The sequence below is a fragment of the Necator americanus genome, chromosome III, assembly GCF_031761385.1.
Source record: "Necator americanus strain Aroian chromosome III, whole genome shotgun sequence".
In the NCBI taxonomy this organism is placed as follows: domain Eukaryota; kingdom Metazoa; phylum Nematoda; class Chromadorea; order Rhabditida; family Ancylostomatidae; genus Necator; species Necator americanus.
Genome location: NC_087373.1, coordinates 9,036,152 through 9,053,005, shown reverse-complemented (window position 1 = coordinate 9,053,005; position 16,854 = coordinate 9,036,152). Strand labels below are relative to the sequence as shown.

The 16,854-nt window shown below is 40.3% G+C and overlaps 2 protein-coding genes across 5 annotated transcripts; one reads left to right on the top strand and one right to left on the bottom strand.

Annotated features, from left to right (window-relative positions):
- Nucleotides 1–1,411: 1,411 nt before the first annotated feature.
- On the bottom strand, nt 1,412–5,698 carry RB195_009037 (uncharacterized protein; the record flags this gene model as incomplete). 3 transcript variants are annotated; one of them, XM_064195847.1, is made up of 3 exons in its annotated part: nt 1,412–1,606; nt 2,811–3,018; nt 4,237–4,241. In XM_064195847.1, the coding sequence occupies 3 exons, from the start codon at nt 4,239–4,241 to the stop codon at nt 1,412–1,414; spliced, it is 408 nt and encodes a 135-aa protein (XP_064046993.1). The 3 variants fall into 3 exon arrangements, with proteins under 3 accessions (XP_064046993.1, XP_064046991.1, XP_064046992.1); XM_064195848.1 differs by lacking the exon at nt 1,412–1,606 and adding an exon at nt 4,341–5,698 and having other exon boundaries at nt 2,884–3,018; nt 4,237–4,282; XM_064195846.1 differs by lacking the exons at nt 1,412–1,606; nt 2,811–3,018; nt 4,237–4,241 and adding an exon at nt 4,334–5,482.
- A 6-nt stretch (nt 5,699–5,704) lies between these two features.
- RB195_009036 (uncharacterized protein) lies at nt 5,705–7,996 on the top strand (the record flags this gene model as incomplete). 2 transcript variants are annotated; one of them, XM_064195844.1, is made up of 1 exon in its annotated part: nt 5,705–7,996. In XM_064195844.1, the coding sequence occupies one exon, from the start codon at nt 5,705–5,707 to the stop codon at nt 7,994–7,996; it is 2,292 nt and encodes a 763-aa protein (XP_064046989.1). The 2 variants fall into 2 exon arrangements, with proteins under 2 accessions (XP_064046989.1, XP_064046990.1); XM_064195845.1 differs by having other exon boundaries at nt 5,927–7,996.
- Between the last annotated feature and the right edge of the window lie 8,858 nt (nt 7,997–16,854).

Below are 16,854 nucleotides of genomic sequence, written 5' to 3'. Positions count from 1 at the left end.
ACAAAGCGGAAAAAATTCATTGGGTAGACAATAAACCTCATCTGTTGGTTTGCTGGGGTTATGGATTAATATATAAGTATATTAAGTATTATATTATTATTATATATATTAAGTATATAGCTCAAAATAAAAAGTGAAAGTATAAATTCATATGCGTATTTTTAAAGCGACTCTTCTAAATTTGTCTCTTTGGAGAGAACGCAGCTCTTCCATCTGCTTCTATTCGAAAGAAACAGCTCAGGGTTCTAATGTCTCTCGCAAAAACAAACAAACCGAGAATGGCTGTGTCAAAGTAACATGGTACTTGATGAGATGAGCGTAAGGTTGCATGGGCAAAATATTTACTCAGAGGTAGCATGCAAAAAAAACGATGTTATGATCTTTTATGGACAATACACGGGACTGCTGTGGATTTCGCAAATACGAGCGTGATGTCGGTTTTCCTAAGAGACTTGAGAAACGGGACGAGAAAGGGCTCCTACGAAGTACCCTAGGATGCACAACTCTTGTACCGGTTTCCTCAGCAGTTTTTCATTGGTTTTTTTTCTCGGATATGCTGCTGGGAACACCTTATTGGTTTTCACTCGTTTATTTGAAGACGCGGCGCATGTCCAGGCATAGCTGAGCTCAGGGTTCTAATGTCTTTTGCAGAAACAAACAAACCGAAAATGATTGTTTCCCACGCCTTTTTTGGGGGGAAGATTAGGAGGAGGTGAGTATGGTCACGCTCGTAGTCGTAATTTATATCTCACACCCTATGTTGTCCATAAGAGATCCTATCATCTCCAATTTCATGGTATATATAGTATGCTGGCTACAAAATTCGGATGACGATGAAAACAGCGGAACATCAAGGAGCAAATACAAGTCACTCCTACAAGTCTCATCAGTAGACAAGCAAAAAAAAATAAAAGTTTGCGGAAAATTCTAAAGAGGAGAACGTTTAAACTATCCATGGAGCACAACTCATGCTGCATTCTTTGTGAAATCAGAAAGAAAATCTACATGCTGTTTGACTTGAGAGTATTTCGAGTAACGTATAGTTCCCTGCTTATTCGAGAAAAGATATGACAATCATCGTTGTAAGGTGCGACAAAGAAAGAAAAAAATTATGCTAACGCTTACTGTACCGGTTTGTAATTCTCTCAAACCATGGGATTTCAACGAGTTTTGAGCTGTTTTTATTTTTAGATTGAAGAACATAGGAGCTCCTACCTGTTTACTGCATCCTTATTTTTTCAAAATTTTGTTAATTTTCGAAATTTTATTCTTACCCATTAGAAATGTGAGGAAGATTACACACTAACTGTTCATTGTTGCAAATTCTTCTAAGAATTTTTACTTTTACTCATCCTAAAATTTTGATATGTTGCATCACGGAAAAGAACACTCAGAACACATTTATATCGATTCATGAGGGTGGGTGTAGCGCAGTCGGTAAAAGATCCTGCTGTGACCGCACGATCAGTCGATGGTTGGAGACCGAACTAGTGCCATTCATCCCGCGGGGGTTGAGAAATTGGCACCAGACTCGTCTGGGAGGATTAGGACACTGATCTGGTACATCAGCTAATCTCCGGAAAGCATTGTAAGGCTGTCCATAAACCTTAAACGATTTTATATTGATGTGATCGTGGTGGCTCAAGCGATTGATTGGCGCCAAACACTTACCACCACCACCAGTCCACTTCATACTTTATTCAATTATTTTCAACTATCCACATATTTTCTCATCCAATTCACAGATACTTGTAAAATGGATACATTTTAATCAAATTCTAATCATCAAAATAATTTTGCTATATGTCATTTAATGGGAAATTCCTCCTCCTATAAAAAGCTCGTATTCCAAGTTTTCCATCTTACATATGGATTCTCTTTTCTTTTTCCATATCGTTGAAATGGAGTATCCGTACTGACAGAACGGTGCATCTTGTAAATCTTCAATTTTCTGCAACTAATTGAGGATTGGGTTGACAGATCCGTGATCCTCTTTCGAGGTCAATATTCCCAGATTTCAAACATGGCAGTGGAATCTGCAAGCGCTGTTTTAAAGCATTGCAACTTCTCTATCCAGTATAACCTTTTCAGTCTAATCTTCTTGATTAAAAATGCACAAAAAAAACAAGTGATGCCGAAAATTTTGCTACATTTTGTTCACTTGACATTCCACCTTAATGATCTGATAAAATAAGAATGGATAAAATTCGAATAGAATTGAAATGATGGATAAAAACAATAGTGACCACGTCTTATCAAGTCAGAATTTTTTTTTTTAAATGGTACATGACATTTTGTTACCTTTTACACTTTCATGTGTATTTTCCATTTTGAGAAAAAAAATGGCTCACGTGTTACGCGACAAAATAACACGTACATATGTTGTGTATTATTTATTTTTGAAACTTGTAAATCCTTTTTGGGTATTGCCGGAAAACAACTAATTTCAAAACAAATATTGTACTTGCACAAAATTGTACACAGAATCTAAATCAGAATCTCCTAGTCTAGTTCGCCAAATTGAAGCACAAATGTACAACGCTTAGATTTTTTCCTTTATTAGATTCTTGCATTACACCGTGTGTTCTTTTGATAGCAATGCTGGAATTTCCACCTCGATGACACGGTCGCTTGACTCTACCATCCGAAAAAAAAGGTTTAATAGGACTCGATAAATGTATCCACGTTCAAGAACAGGAACAAGTTTATGAACACCGCTCAATCATTTTCTTCAAAGTTTATAGTTCGATCAACTCGAAAAATAACTAAAGGAAGAAAACAGAATATATTGTCAATAATCTACATTTCACCTTTACTACTTCAGATATAAACATTTTGGCTCTCTTAAAAATATTCGGACTCCTCGTGAAGAATAAAATTTTCCTAAATTGTTCCAAAAACCCATTTCGTTTTCCATGTCGATAGTGGCAGTTCTGACACCTTTGGGATGGATGATAGGAGTGTTTGTCTGAGATCAGTTGGTCCGAAGAACTTGCAGATGTACGTCCACCGCCCGTTCTGGAGTATTATATGTACAAAACTATGCATGAACATTGAAAAACCGACGGTGAGTGACGGTGCGGCACCGTCGGCCACCGTCGCTTGCTCATAACTGCTCATAGTATGGAAACTTCAGGACAACTTATATATCGTTAGATTCCCCTCTTTGAGATCTATACAGAAACCGATATGTTGTTGAGAACGGAGCAAAATGACGCCAAATATGCGCCAAAAAGCAATAATTGGAACCTAACATAGCCTAAGGTTATAGTTGAAAAAGTCTTCGTCTACTCAATTTTTCACATTTGGTCAGAACAGCAAGAAATTGTTGTAGGCGAGTACTTGAAATTGTTGACTTGTTTTTTTTTTGTCATTTGTGCGTCGTTTTTAGTCATTTTAATTGTTGTATAAAATAGCGGTTCGTCCTTACTTTGAACGCTTGTTGCAAGGAAAGATGTTGCCAAAACAGCTTATAAAATCGCGGTTGAGCACAACTATCCCTGAATTTTGTGAGATTTGTATTGCATATAGACAGACGAACTCCGCTCGTACACTAGAGTATCGCAAAGTTTGAAAATCCCACTTTTCGTCTTTTTCCTTTCATTTCATCTCTTCTTTGCACCTCCGTTAATCACTAGAACAGACTTCAAATCAAAAGAACCTAGGCAGAACTCTTAAAACAGAAAATGTACATTAGCTTGTAAGGTTTGTTTTCCTCTGAATAGATTTCCTCGCTCTATTATAACACCTTCTTTTCATAATATTTCACAGAAAGGAAGAGTATGAAGCTTACTATTAAATTTTATGCAACTATTTCAATACTATGTTCCTTAATTTACAAAAATTGAGTTCGCCACAACGTTTCGAGTTTAATGATATCGTTTCCAAAGCTATTCCAGATTTTTTTTTCTATCTGACTCCGCGGCCCGGCTATTTTCGCAGCTCAACCAAGGCTGGCCTATTGCACCGTTGGCAACTACAATGTTAGAAAGGCAACATTATTTTTGTTGGGAAAAGTTCTGAATTAATCTAGTTTTAACTGATTTCCTTGAGCTGTAGCCAAGATTGGTATCGATCTTTATTAAACAGCGGCTAACGTTTCGGCGATATCGCCTTCGTCAGAGCCTGGAAAACTCAAAGCCATTAGTGACCTATCCCCTCAAGCGCCTCATCACCCTACAGAAAGCACCCAAACGGTAAGCAAACTCAAACAGCAACACATAGGCTAGTACTTACCTCATTAGCTAGACTTGTTAACTCAGCAGACCACCACGTACCACAACTACGAGTCACAAGGGTTTTTATATAGGGACCTCACGGCCCGCCCCGTAGATCAGAACCCGCATAAGTCTTGATACGGGGATAACTCGTTTGTGATCGCAATGCACTCATCCTTCTTGTTCATTTTTGGACTTTTGGCGGTTATCCAAAAGGCCTCTAGCGTTCTGCGTGCTGTGATTTCGGACTCGTAGGATAATATACGAACTTCTACCTCTACTTCGGAGTTTGGATGACATATTCTACGGTGTGCTCCAAGTGGGGTGAAGGTTTTTGATTTTGCGAGTCCGTCTAGATGCTCCTTGACCCTAATACACAATGGGCGTCCCGTTTCCCCTATATAATCGTCACCGCACAACCTGCACGTGATACGATACACCACTCCCGATATCATGCAATCACCCTCTCTGCCATACGGGCAAACCACGCAGCTGGGAGTTGTGCAGAGTCGATCATACACACGGTTACGTACCAGCTTCGCCTTGAGGTTTGCTGGAGGTATTTCCACAACCCTCACGTCATTCCTTAGACCCGCTTTTCGTAGACAGCCCCGTACTGCTCTGCTCATATCATCAGATATATAAGGTAAACAGAAAGGGATCTTCTCTGGGCCATCCACTACGTTGGGTCTTCGAGAGGGATACCGTGCTTGTCGGGTAGCACCATCTCCAGCTGGGTACCCATTGGACATTGCTACTTTATGGGCCACATTTATAGACCATGCTTTTTCCTGGCTACTCGATGAGACTCTTGCCGCCGTTCTGTACATGTTACCTATAACAGATTTTTTCATTTTGCTGGGATGCGCTGAAAGATAGTGGATTAAGATGTTTTTACTACTGGGTTTCCGGTACCACTTAGTCTTACATATCCCATTCCGCAAGTAAATGTGCACATTCAGGAAAGCCAACCAGTTGTCTATCGGTCTCTCCCTTGTGAACTTGATGTGCGGACACTGCTGATTGAGAAGATTGAAGCACGCGTCTAGTTCTGCTTGGGTTGAGCAGACGACGCAGCAATCATCTATGTAACGATAATACAGCAGTGGTTTGCGGTCTATTATAGGCTTTTCGATCTTGGCCATGAAAACAATGGCGAGAGTGGGTGCCAGCCTTTGTCCCATAGCTAGGCCTCTAAGTTGTCGGTAGTACTGTCCCGACCATCGGAAAATAGAGCAATTCAGGCATTCGTTTATCAATGTCATGATCTGCCTGATGCTGAATCCATACATGTTCAAAGAAGCCTGGCGCTGCGTGAGCAGTTCGTGAACAGCCTGCATCGCTACATCGTTTGAAACGTTCGTATAGAGTGACGTAACGTCAAAGGTCTCTACTACACATTCACGCTCAAATGAGGTACTGCGGAGATGTTTTAGGAAGTTGCTAGAACTGCTGAGGTGGGCAGGGACATATCGAGACATATCAACATGCCGAGATTCAAAGACAGTCGAACATGGGTAATACTCAGAGAGATACCAGCAAGCTGTTTTCGACTGGTGAGAGAAGTCCTTTCTTTGAGGCAAAAGATCGTCTCAGAAAGGCAGACCATCCACTTTCTCCGCCGCTGCCAAGAATATCAAGTCACCCCAAACTTTATAACCAACAGGCGACTTCACGAGATAAGCGGTGTTCTCAAAGAAAGCCGGCAGATGCAGAAGATCGAGCAACAACTCCTACGTATGGCATTGAAGGCAAAACAGGATCACATGTTCTCTTTGCTTAAGAAGTGTGTGTATAAAGAACATTGTTGTGAACGTTTTGTGCCGGAACGCATTTGGAGGAGAATAGTGGGTGAGTCAAAGTCCATTTGTGATCATATTCGCTCTAGTGCTAAATCTAGACTGCAGGAAAAGTTCAGACGATTAGTAGACCATCAGCAACATCAGAAGGTTAGTAAATCTGTTAAATCTACCTCTGTATGTGCAGATCACAACAGCACCATAGCTAATAAGAACAGTGCACAAAGTTCATTTCGTGTTTCTGTGATTGGCGATGTACTCATCTCAGCTGACGCACTTTCCGTTTTGGATCTCGGCCCTAGTTTCGCGCCTGTGCAATCAATAAGTCCGGAGGTATCACGCAAGGTTGTGGGCAGCCTCCAATTGGTTCATGATAGGTTGCGACTGAGAGCAAAAGAAGAAGAGCGAAGGCAAGAGAACAGAATAGCTGAGCAAGTATCCTTACCCTCCATACCTTTCCCGCGTATGATGTATAAACCACCTGAACCCAACCCCACGGTAGACAACAAGTTTCGAGTGTTCGCAACATCGGTGTATTCCGTTTTGGAGCGTTTCTCGAGAAAACACGTAAATTTCAATCTCACTGTCGCGCAACGTCGAGGCCTACGTGAGATTCGTAATCTTATTACAGCTGGAGAGATCAAGGTTTCCGTTAGTGATAAGGGAGGCGAATTTGTTGTTCTATCACGTGAACTAGACAAGGCGATAACGAGACAACATCTTGAGGATGACAGTCTATATGTCCCATCCTCCGCCAATGAGTTTAGAAAGCAATATCGCCGCCTAAACAGGGTTTGGGTAGAAACGGCAGGAACAGCAGGGCTCCCAAAAAACTTTATTACGCGTCTCAAGAACGACTTACCCGCATGTCCAGTCCTATACACGCTAATCAAAACTCACAAGCTCTCTGAAAATGGCCTCACTTCGAACGATCCACGTGACTTTAAAGTGAGGCCTATCATTAGTGGTATCGGGGGCCCCACGGATAGAATTTCCTGGCTGCTCAACATAATCCTAAATCAGCTGCTCAGATATGTCCCTGCCCACCTCAGCAGTTCTAGCAACTTCCTAAAACATCTCCGCAGTACCTCATTTGAGCGTGAATGTGTAGTAGAGACCTTTGACGTTACGTCACTCTATACGAACGTTTCAAACGATGTAGCGATGCAGGCTGTTCACGAACTGCTCACGCAGCGCCAGGCTTCTTTGAACATGTATGGATTCAGCATCAGGCAGATCATGACATTGATAAACGAATGCCTGAATTGCTCTATTTTCCGATGGTCGGGACAGTACTACCGACAACTTAGAGGCCTAGCTATGGGACAAAGGCTGGCACCCACTCTCGCCATTGTTTTCATGGCCAAGATCGAAAAGCCTATAATAGACCGCAAACCACTGCTGTATTATCGTTACATAGATGATTGCTGCGTCGTCTGCTCAACCCAAGCAGAACTAGACGCGTGCTTCAATCTTCTCAATCAGCAGTGTCCGCACATTAAGTTCACAAGGGAGAGACCGATAGACAACTGGTTGGCTTTCCTGAATGTGCACATTTACTTGCGGAATGGGATATGTAAGACTAAGTGGTACCGGAAACCCAGTAGTAAAAACATCTTAATCCACTATCTTTCAGCGCATCCCAGCAAAATGAAAAAATCTGTTATAGGTAACATGTACAGAACGGCGGCAAGAGTCTCATCGAGTAGCCAGGAAAAAGCATGGTCTATAAATGTGGCCCATAAAGTAGCAATGTCCAATGGGTACCCAGCTGGAGATGGTGCTACCCGACAAGCACGGTATCCCTCTCGAAGACCCAACGTAGTGGATGGCCCAGAGAAGATCCCTTTCTGTTTACCTTATATATCTGATGATATGAGCAGAGCAGTACGGGGCTGTCTACGAAAAGCGGGTCTAAGGAATGACGTGAGGGTTGTGGAAATACCTCCAGCAAACCTCAAGGGCGAAGCTGGTACGTAACCGTGTGTATGATCGACTCTGCACAACTCCCAGCTGCGTGGTTTGCCCGTATGGCAGAGAGGGTGATTGCATGATATCGGGAGTGGTGTATCGTATCACGTGCAGGTTGTGCGGTGACGATTATATAGGGGAAACGGGACGCCCATTGTGTATTAGGGTCAAGGAGCATCTAGATGGACTCGCAAAATCAAAAACCTTCACCCCACTTGGAGCACACCGTAGAATATGTCATCCAAACTCCGAAGTAGAGGTAGAAGTTCGTATATTATCCTACGAGTCCGAAATCACAGCACGCAGAACGCTAGAGGCCTTTTGGATAACCGCCAAAAGTCCAAAAATGAACAAGAAGGATGAGTGCATTGCGATCACAAACGAGTTATCCCCGTATCAAGACTTATGCGGGTTTTGATCTACGGGGCGGGCCGTGAGGTCCCTATATAAAAACCCTTGTGACTCGTAGTTGTGGTACGTGGTGGTCTGCTGAGTTAACAAGTCTAGCTAATGAGGTAAGTACTAGCCTATGTGTTGCTGTTTGAGTTTGCTTACCGTTTGGGTGCTTTCTGTAGGGTGATGAGGCGCTTGAGGGGATAGGTCACTAATGGCTTTGAGTTTTCCAGGCTCTGACGAAGGCGATATCGCCGAAACGTTAGCCGCTGTTTAATAAAGATCGATACCAATCTTGGCTACAGCTCAAGGAAATCAGTTAAAACTACGTTTCAACATGCCGAGATTCAAAGACAGTCGAACATGGGCAATACTCTGAATTAATCTTTTGCAGATTTTATGTAATGAAATCCAGGACTAAGATTAATCGAATTCTAGTGAAGATGAGATTATTAATACTGTTACTTGATCTGACCGCTCCAGTTCAGCTGTCATTAATACGATAAGATTTAAACTATCTTATCCTTTGTTTTATATATGTAGTTCGAACAATGACTACTATCTCTTTCATTCATTGTTGTTGTTATTTCAAAATTGACTCTAACTACAAGTACCTCACGAAAAAACGAGCCAACCCAGTTGGCACTAACAAATCCAACATGAGAAAATGAATATTAAGATTTTGATAATGATGTGATTTGGCCTTGTGAAGCCAGCCTTGTGCGCGCGCCGCATCTTTCGGGCCCTTTTTTTTTAACGGAAATTAGGAAGAAATGGACGGAATCACCCTCTTGCTCATCATCTACGACCCCGTATAGGCATTGCCCACCTCAAATCCGTACCACCACAGATTTGTAGGGTATTTCCTTTAACAAGTAAACAGTGTTCAAAGAGTGTCTGAAACGGTGTCATTCGACTTCTAATTTGTGAAAGGCATCCATGTTCGCTCATTGATCCTTGCGCTCATACCCAACAACAAAAGTTTAAGAGGAAAATTTTGAGGACGAAATGCTCCTTATGCACAGTTACACAAAAGAGTGGAATACCAATCCAATCCCTGCAAACTGAAAACATTAAGGAGATGCACAGAAATCACGAGATAATTCTGAACTCGCAAAAGGGTTCTTCTGCGTATTCTGGCTGAACACGATAAAAGTCGTGTACAATTTCAGGAAAAAAGTGAGCCAGATATCGAATCCCTACAAACTAGGATTTTAGGCTGGCCTTAGAAGTAAAATAAACGATAAAACGAGTGGAAAAAGGACTTCAATACTATACAAAGAGCTAATGAAAAACCTTAAAAAGCGGAAAGAAAAGAAGTCCAAGAAGTTTTCCACATACTGTAGAGGGGAGCTTAGTGTCAGTAGCCACTTCATTTATTTAATTTGTTATTCATTCATTCAAAGGCAGCGCATTAGGAACGAAAAGGAAAATTTGACGTATTGTGGAAACGTATTGGAAAACATAGAATACGGTGTGTAGATTACGAATACGACCGTAATCCCGCTCCATTACCCCTAACAGTCCCAAAAAAGGGAGTGAGAAACGGACTTTTTTCTTGCAATGTACGTGAGAACGTGCCACCCATGTGCGCGCATCGCACCCACAAGCGAGCGATCGAGAATCAATGAGGTCTCTTTAGCGGCCTGTTCAAGTAAAATCAATGAATAGGCTGCTGAGGGAATCGGAACGTGTGCGAGGGCGCGTTCTACCGTACCTCGTAGGCTGAAACGCCGTTCTGACGTCGTTTTGTAGGAAGATTAGGGAGATTGACTGGGGTTACGCTTTTACTCGTGACCTACACTTGGAACTCTTTATTTTCCTGGCAGGTTCCTCAAATACCTCACTTTCGTAATGTAGAACTGCCTTTAAAGAACGAGTCAGATGGTGTTTAGTTGTAAAGCGCGTGAACAAATCGTTCACTCAGCAAAACCTTAACTCGAGAGATTTTTTTGACATCCTCGTGACGTGGTTCTTCTCATTATAATTATCAATAAACGATAAATTTTAAATTATCTATAATTATCTATAAACGGTATGATTGGCGCTGATATTGAAAAATCCAGTTTTCGTAAAGTTTTTATGTAAACCGCTGCAGTACAAGAGCTCCCGAGACGAAAATAAATCATGAGAGGATTGTTTTCTCCACGGAATGTCGTCCATTGCAGCTGCAGGTGGCTCTCCGAGTCAACTTCCACCCTCGTCAATTTTGTATATATCAGGTGAATTTTCTTTGAAGGAATGCCACTTCATATCCCAGTATATCCCAGCATGATTTTTTTTATTAGAAAAAAGTAAGCTTTAGTTAAGGACTGATTACACTTGTGCTATGATTTGTAGACTCCAGAGGGAGGTCAACCGACAAGTTCTAGTAGCTGTAAATCCATGAACGAGTGGTGCATAACTTGTTTTCGCCTACTTGCTTGTGTTTATGGCACATAGGTTCCTACGTACGTCTAATTTCTGGATTTTCTACTTGGTAGCCGGACATCTTTTGCCGTTGACGCAACACTGAACTTATGCCTGTTCGTGACATAGCACTTAGTGCGTCATTCAGCCAAAAACTATGCTTCTGGTTTGCAGAAAATAAAAATAAAAACGTTTTCCTTACAATTTACAATCTGCGTACTTTAAAACGCGATATGTACGATGCTTCTTAGGAATATAACCCATGAATTCGATTGTTCATATTTCAAAGAGCTTTTCAACACAAACAGATGAGGTTGACAAAGTTCATTATTGATTTGGACTATATTTTCTTAATTTTTTTTGTATGAGGTCATCTCATAAAAACATAGCTTTTTCAGTGACAAGAAAAGTAAATTATTATTCAGTATACCTCAGTCTAAGAGGGAAAATTAGGAAATGAACACTGGATGTCTACCAGAAAGATGAAAGAAAATGAAAAAAAATGGAGGGTAGTATATTTCGGACTGAAAAAAAACCTTCTCTTCATCCCAATTTTGAAAAATAAGAAGGTATGAAAGACTACATTATTAATGCAAACATAGAATATATTTGCAAAACTCTAAGGAGAAAAATGTTTGTCTCAAGACATCGAAATTTTTGCTCTTTTCCGAGAATTATCGATCAGAGAAAATTAGTGGACGAGAATTTCGTCCAAGGACTGACTGACTATTGCGAAATATATGAGGAAAAACCGAACGTTTTCGTGTGCAACCATTGATTCCCTGAAATGTGCAATGTTACTTCATTCTATGCATCCTAAAACACGCAGGTAGTAGAGCGTAAAATTTTCCTCATAAGCATGTCTACTGTTCAGTGTTTCCTTCATTAATTTATAAGGATTTTTTGAAAATATGGTTTCAATATGTGATAATATATGTTGAAAATATAGTTTAATGCATCGTATTTTATTGCCAGACGAAAACCGTACTTAACTGTCCTCAAACATTCCTCCACACTTTTTGTATAAAATAACTTTTTGCCGAACTTTTTTTTCTAGCATGACCAAATTTCTTATAAATAAAACAGAAAAAATAAAGAAATAGAAAGCCTATATAGGAGTATTCCAAGGTTCGACGACACGAGAACGTTTCAACTACTTGGATTTGTAAATAACTGAGTAAAGGTAAGAGTTAAGTTAAGGTAAGATTCTGAGGATTACCAGAGCAGGTATATGTTACCACTAAAAAAAAGTGCTGTAATCGAAAATATACTCATTTGTGAAAAAGTGGAAGACCTACGTATGGATTCTTTAGCGAACATATTTTCAAACTAAAGTTTAGACCAATAAAAAGATGTGTGACATATTTTGTACACTTGTGCTTGTGAATTTACCGTAGCAATTCCTTTTAAGAAGCAACATATACCTCAAAACAGCTCGAACATATATCTCTAATTTGTGCTGATAAGATAATTACGTTAAAAATCCGGTAAAAGTGTGTTGATCGTTACGAAAAAAAAAAATACGTTAAAAATCCGTTCAAGGTTGTACCACTGGTCTTGAGAAAACGAAGGAAATACTTAGGTAGACGAAGAACTTCTCATTCCTATAGCAGCCGCATTGCAGCGAAGTGTAAATGTAACCCAATATTCTGAGAAGTTTGGCGCTATCGGTGCTATTTTCGATCGTATCATTTTCACCGTTGGTGCACATTATCGATAAACAATGGAGAAATTATTATGCGGATGGTACTCATGTGAATTCCCCTGAAAAAAAAAACGATAACCTTGCACTCCTCGTCTACGTTTAGTTGACCATCGACTTTTTTCCCTGTTCGGATAATTTTTTTACGCTTGTACGAAACTTCCTCGATTGCTTTCCGGGCAAACACAGCCACCTTTCCTACAAGACAGCTTACAACGAAATTGACGTAGTTTGGAAACCTGATGGAAAACATAGAGTTCGCGTTAAAGATTACAAATATGAGAGTGGTCCTGCTCAATTTTCGCTAATCCTCCTGAAAAGCGGCGTGGGAGCGACATTTGTTCCGACGAGTTAAGTGGAAACGCGTCACTGTTTTGCGCGCGCCGGCTTCTCAGCTGCCTATCCATTAGTTTTACTCGGTTAGACTGATCAGTAGATGGTGAGAAAACCTTACTGACGTCGACGTGCTCGTCACTCCGAACTCTCTATTTTACGTCTACGTCACTTTCCTGACACAGTGTCTTCAACTGCAGTGACGTTATCTTCCATAATATACTTCTATATGTCTAAGCAGCTACTTTTCTATCATCGCATTTCTTCTATATCTCATCCAATACTCTGATCTTAGTGATAATCGATTGATTACATAGTGACCAGCGCGTAATCAAAGTAAGAAAAAATAATGGGTCTATGTAGGCACATAGAGAAGGGAAATAATCATCTCTCCTCTAGTTAGAATCTTCATTTTGATACAGATGGACGTATGAGGTAAACAAATATACAGCCAAGCATAGTTAGCGTCAGATGTGTTCAACCAGATGTGCGTGACACGCCCACGCGCAACTTAATTCCTCTGGACACTCTCCGCTCTGTGCCCTTGTCGAATGCGGTCATTCGGTTGAACCACTACTAGAAATAATTTGTCTCGTCAACATAAAGCTACGCTAATATGCCAGAAACAGGCTATAACTATTGCAATCAAACTACCGTATTGCTGGAAACGTTCTGGATCGTGGTCCAGTAAGGGGACAAGGACTTCAATCCGGTTTTTTGACTCTTCAACCGGGAAGCACTTGACAAGACCGTTCCGCTAGAACGACTGTTGCCGTTGGCAAGTTGCAGTACATTGAGATCTCATAAAGGTTGAAGGCATCACCCCACGAATCTGAGGTGCTGCGGATTTCAGGTGGAATATTCATATGCGGTATAGAAGATTCTGGAAAGAGGGGTGATTCCTTCCATTTCTTCCTAATTGCCGTAAAAAACGGTCCTGAAGATGCGGCGCGTGCACATGGCTGGCGCGCTCCAATCGAACTCGTTGTGAAAAATAGCGCGCCGGAACGCCCGAAGCCGTATCTTCCAGGCCGTTTCTTACGGTAATTAGGAAGAAATGGACGGAATCACCCTTCTCTCCATAATCTACGATCCCGTATACGAATACTCCACCGGAGATCCGTAGCACCTCAGATTCATGGGATGATGCCTTTAAATGATACAGTGTACATACGATGTGGATAAATCCTTATGGCAATGCGCGCACGCGTTCGACTCCAATTTAAAATTCGCTTGAGGTTGTGAAACGTGCGTGCAGCTCTACAATGACTTGCGATGGATAGCCGATGTGCCAAGTCAGAGTTTTTATCCTCCCAGACATCTCTGGTACCTATTCATCAAACCCGAAGAAATTGGTTAGCAATGGGGCGGATTCGAACCCCCGATCGATCATGCTGCAGCCACAGCGGAACCTGTTACCGATTGCGTTACACCTCTGCCTCTCTTAGAGCTCATATAGTGGATTTTGAATTTTGTTCACTTAGTGAACGACTCAGATGTTGTGTCGCTGTATATCGTATGAATAAATGATCTACTCAGCAATCCAGAGCCTCCAGAAATTGAATTTGTGTGTATTTTCTGTTCTGTTGTATCTAGTACTAGTACTGCTCATTCTCTGCATGTCATGTCATTGTGTCACATTTTTCCGAAGCATACATCAGAAAAACAACGACAACTGCGTCAATCTCTGCTATAATACCGAGTCGGCTGGGAAATAATGCAATGGTTCATGAGAAGAGTGACATTCTCCGATTCAGCATGAAAGTCCTTGATTGCTGTCATTGTAGAAAAAGTGCCGTTACTCATTAGGATCGTATATCATAGAGATGGGAATCGAGTGCTTCAGCGAACAGGGAAAGAACCGACACGGTGCCGTTCGATTGTCTAAACAATGCTTGCGTTCTAGCACGATATCGGTTGATTGTTTACACTTTCAGATTTCCGTCTCACCACTTCCCTCCTACTATTCACATCCTCGCCGTGTTCTTTCCTCTTTATAGGTCGAAGAGAGCCCTTCTAACCTTAAAGGAGGCAATTAGTAGCAGCGGCTTTCTCCCTTCTTATTAAAATAAAATTTCTAATTATCTTTTTCTAATTGATTAATTTCTAATTATCTAAGAATTTAATTAGAATTTCTTATTAAAAATGTCCTTATTTGAAAGAGTTTTTTTATTTTGTTTTCTAATTCTGGAGCCATTTTTTTTCGTTAGGTTCCATTGCTGGGATTTTTTTCCTCGTAGAGCAGCAAGTTTTCTTTCTTTTCGGAGTAAGAACTGAAGGAAAAACGTTTTCTGGAAGGATTTACGTCAAAGGCTGCATTATCGGGTTTCCGACGTTGTCACAGTTTGCATTTCAATTCGTATGTCATCTATTTTGCAGCACTTATCGCTCATATTGCAAAGGCGGAACGGAGAGGAGGGAAAGTGTCTTGTCACATATGTTTACCGCCGCTTTCCGATACTCCCATGTCTCATAGATTATTTCTAGCACGTTTCCTATGACTATCGAAATTGGTGTGACTTATTTTGAACAGATTTAGCCTTGACGTAGAAAGTTAATGGAAGCAATTTTGAAAATGAAAGCAAATTGTCCTAAAGACTCTGGACGCAGCTACATATATTGATTCCCGGGCACCCTTTTCAATCTCGCTTCTGCAGTCGCTATTTTGAGGCAACGTTCAATTCGCAAATATTTCCGACATCATGTTTCATTTTTTCTATTAGTAAGAGGAATTAAAGAGCGATCGCGTGGGGACTTCCGAAAATTTCTTCGCGGAAGCGTCAAAGATCAGCGAATCTGGGACGTTGGGACCCTCGAAAATCTTAATCTGTCCCTATAGAACAAGTCATTACCATTGCCATAGAAGTCAATGAAGTATTGAAACATTTATTTTTTTCCATTCTTGTAAGAAGTTTCTTTAGCGGTTGCGTTCATCGCTAATTTACGTTGCGCGCTTTCATTTCATCACTTCTACGGGTGTAAACCGTTGTCGCGTTGGATAAAACTGACGCCTATGATTCTCCTGAGGTTTCTGATCCCCTGATGTGTAGGGAGTAATTCTCATTTCCACGGTAACGGAAACATCTCAGGGATTTCAAATACTATTATAAGACATAGAAATTTAAGATGTGAAAGAAAATTCTTTGCTTGTAGGAAGAAGAAAAATTAGTTCTTGTTTTTTTGTTTCTTGTTTAAAAAATATATCATAACAGATTTTCCGTACATCTCATCGATTTTCACTCAGAGACACGTCTGTTTGTCAAAAATAAGAGATAGATTCATATCTTGCACTTATTCTTAGCATCCGTCTCATGACAGGGAGAAATGTGATTGAGCGCCTCTTATCCTTAGATTCTAGAAGAAAAACGCAAGAAAGTGGCATTTTTCCTTTTTTTTCACGGTGCAGTCTGTTTTAGCTCAGTTTTTTTTCTTGTTTATTTCACTTTATTCCTTCTCAGACCTACTAGAAATTGTTTGTTTTCCTGGTGTTTTTTCCTAAAGCTTACATCTCCGTCTGTGTTTAAATTTGAATACATATGTAGTTAGGGAAAAAAATTCTTGTAAACATATCCACACCTCGTCACTTTTGTAGCTTCAGAATGCCTAAAAGGTATAATAATAAAAATAAAAATCAAATAATAATAATAGTAATGATGATAATAATAATAGTAATAATAATAATAGTAGTAGTAATAATAATAATAAAAGTAATAATAATAGTAATAATAATAATGATAATTATAATAATAGTAGTAATAGTAGTGATAATAATAAAATCTATCTAGACCTGGAAATGTCTCTCCAATTAATTCTCGGATTTCATCGCAGAGAATGACTTTGAAGTCAGGAAAATCAGCTGAAGAAAATTCTAGAAGACAGAAAGTGCTAATCGTTTTCAATTTCTCCGAAGAATTCTCATTAAGATCCCCATAAGAAGTTTATTGGTTTCCGTTGTTCATCAGCAAGTATAAAATTTTTCGTTTTAAAGAAATTTTCCATCCCTTCCTTCAGAACCCGTTCCTTTGTTGTC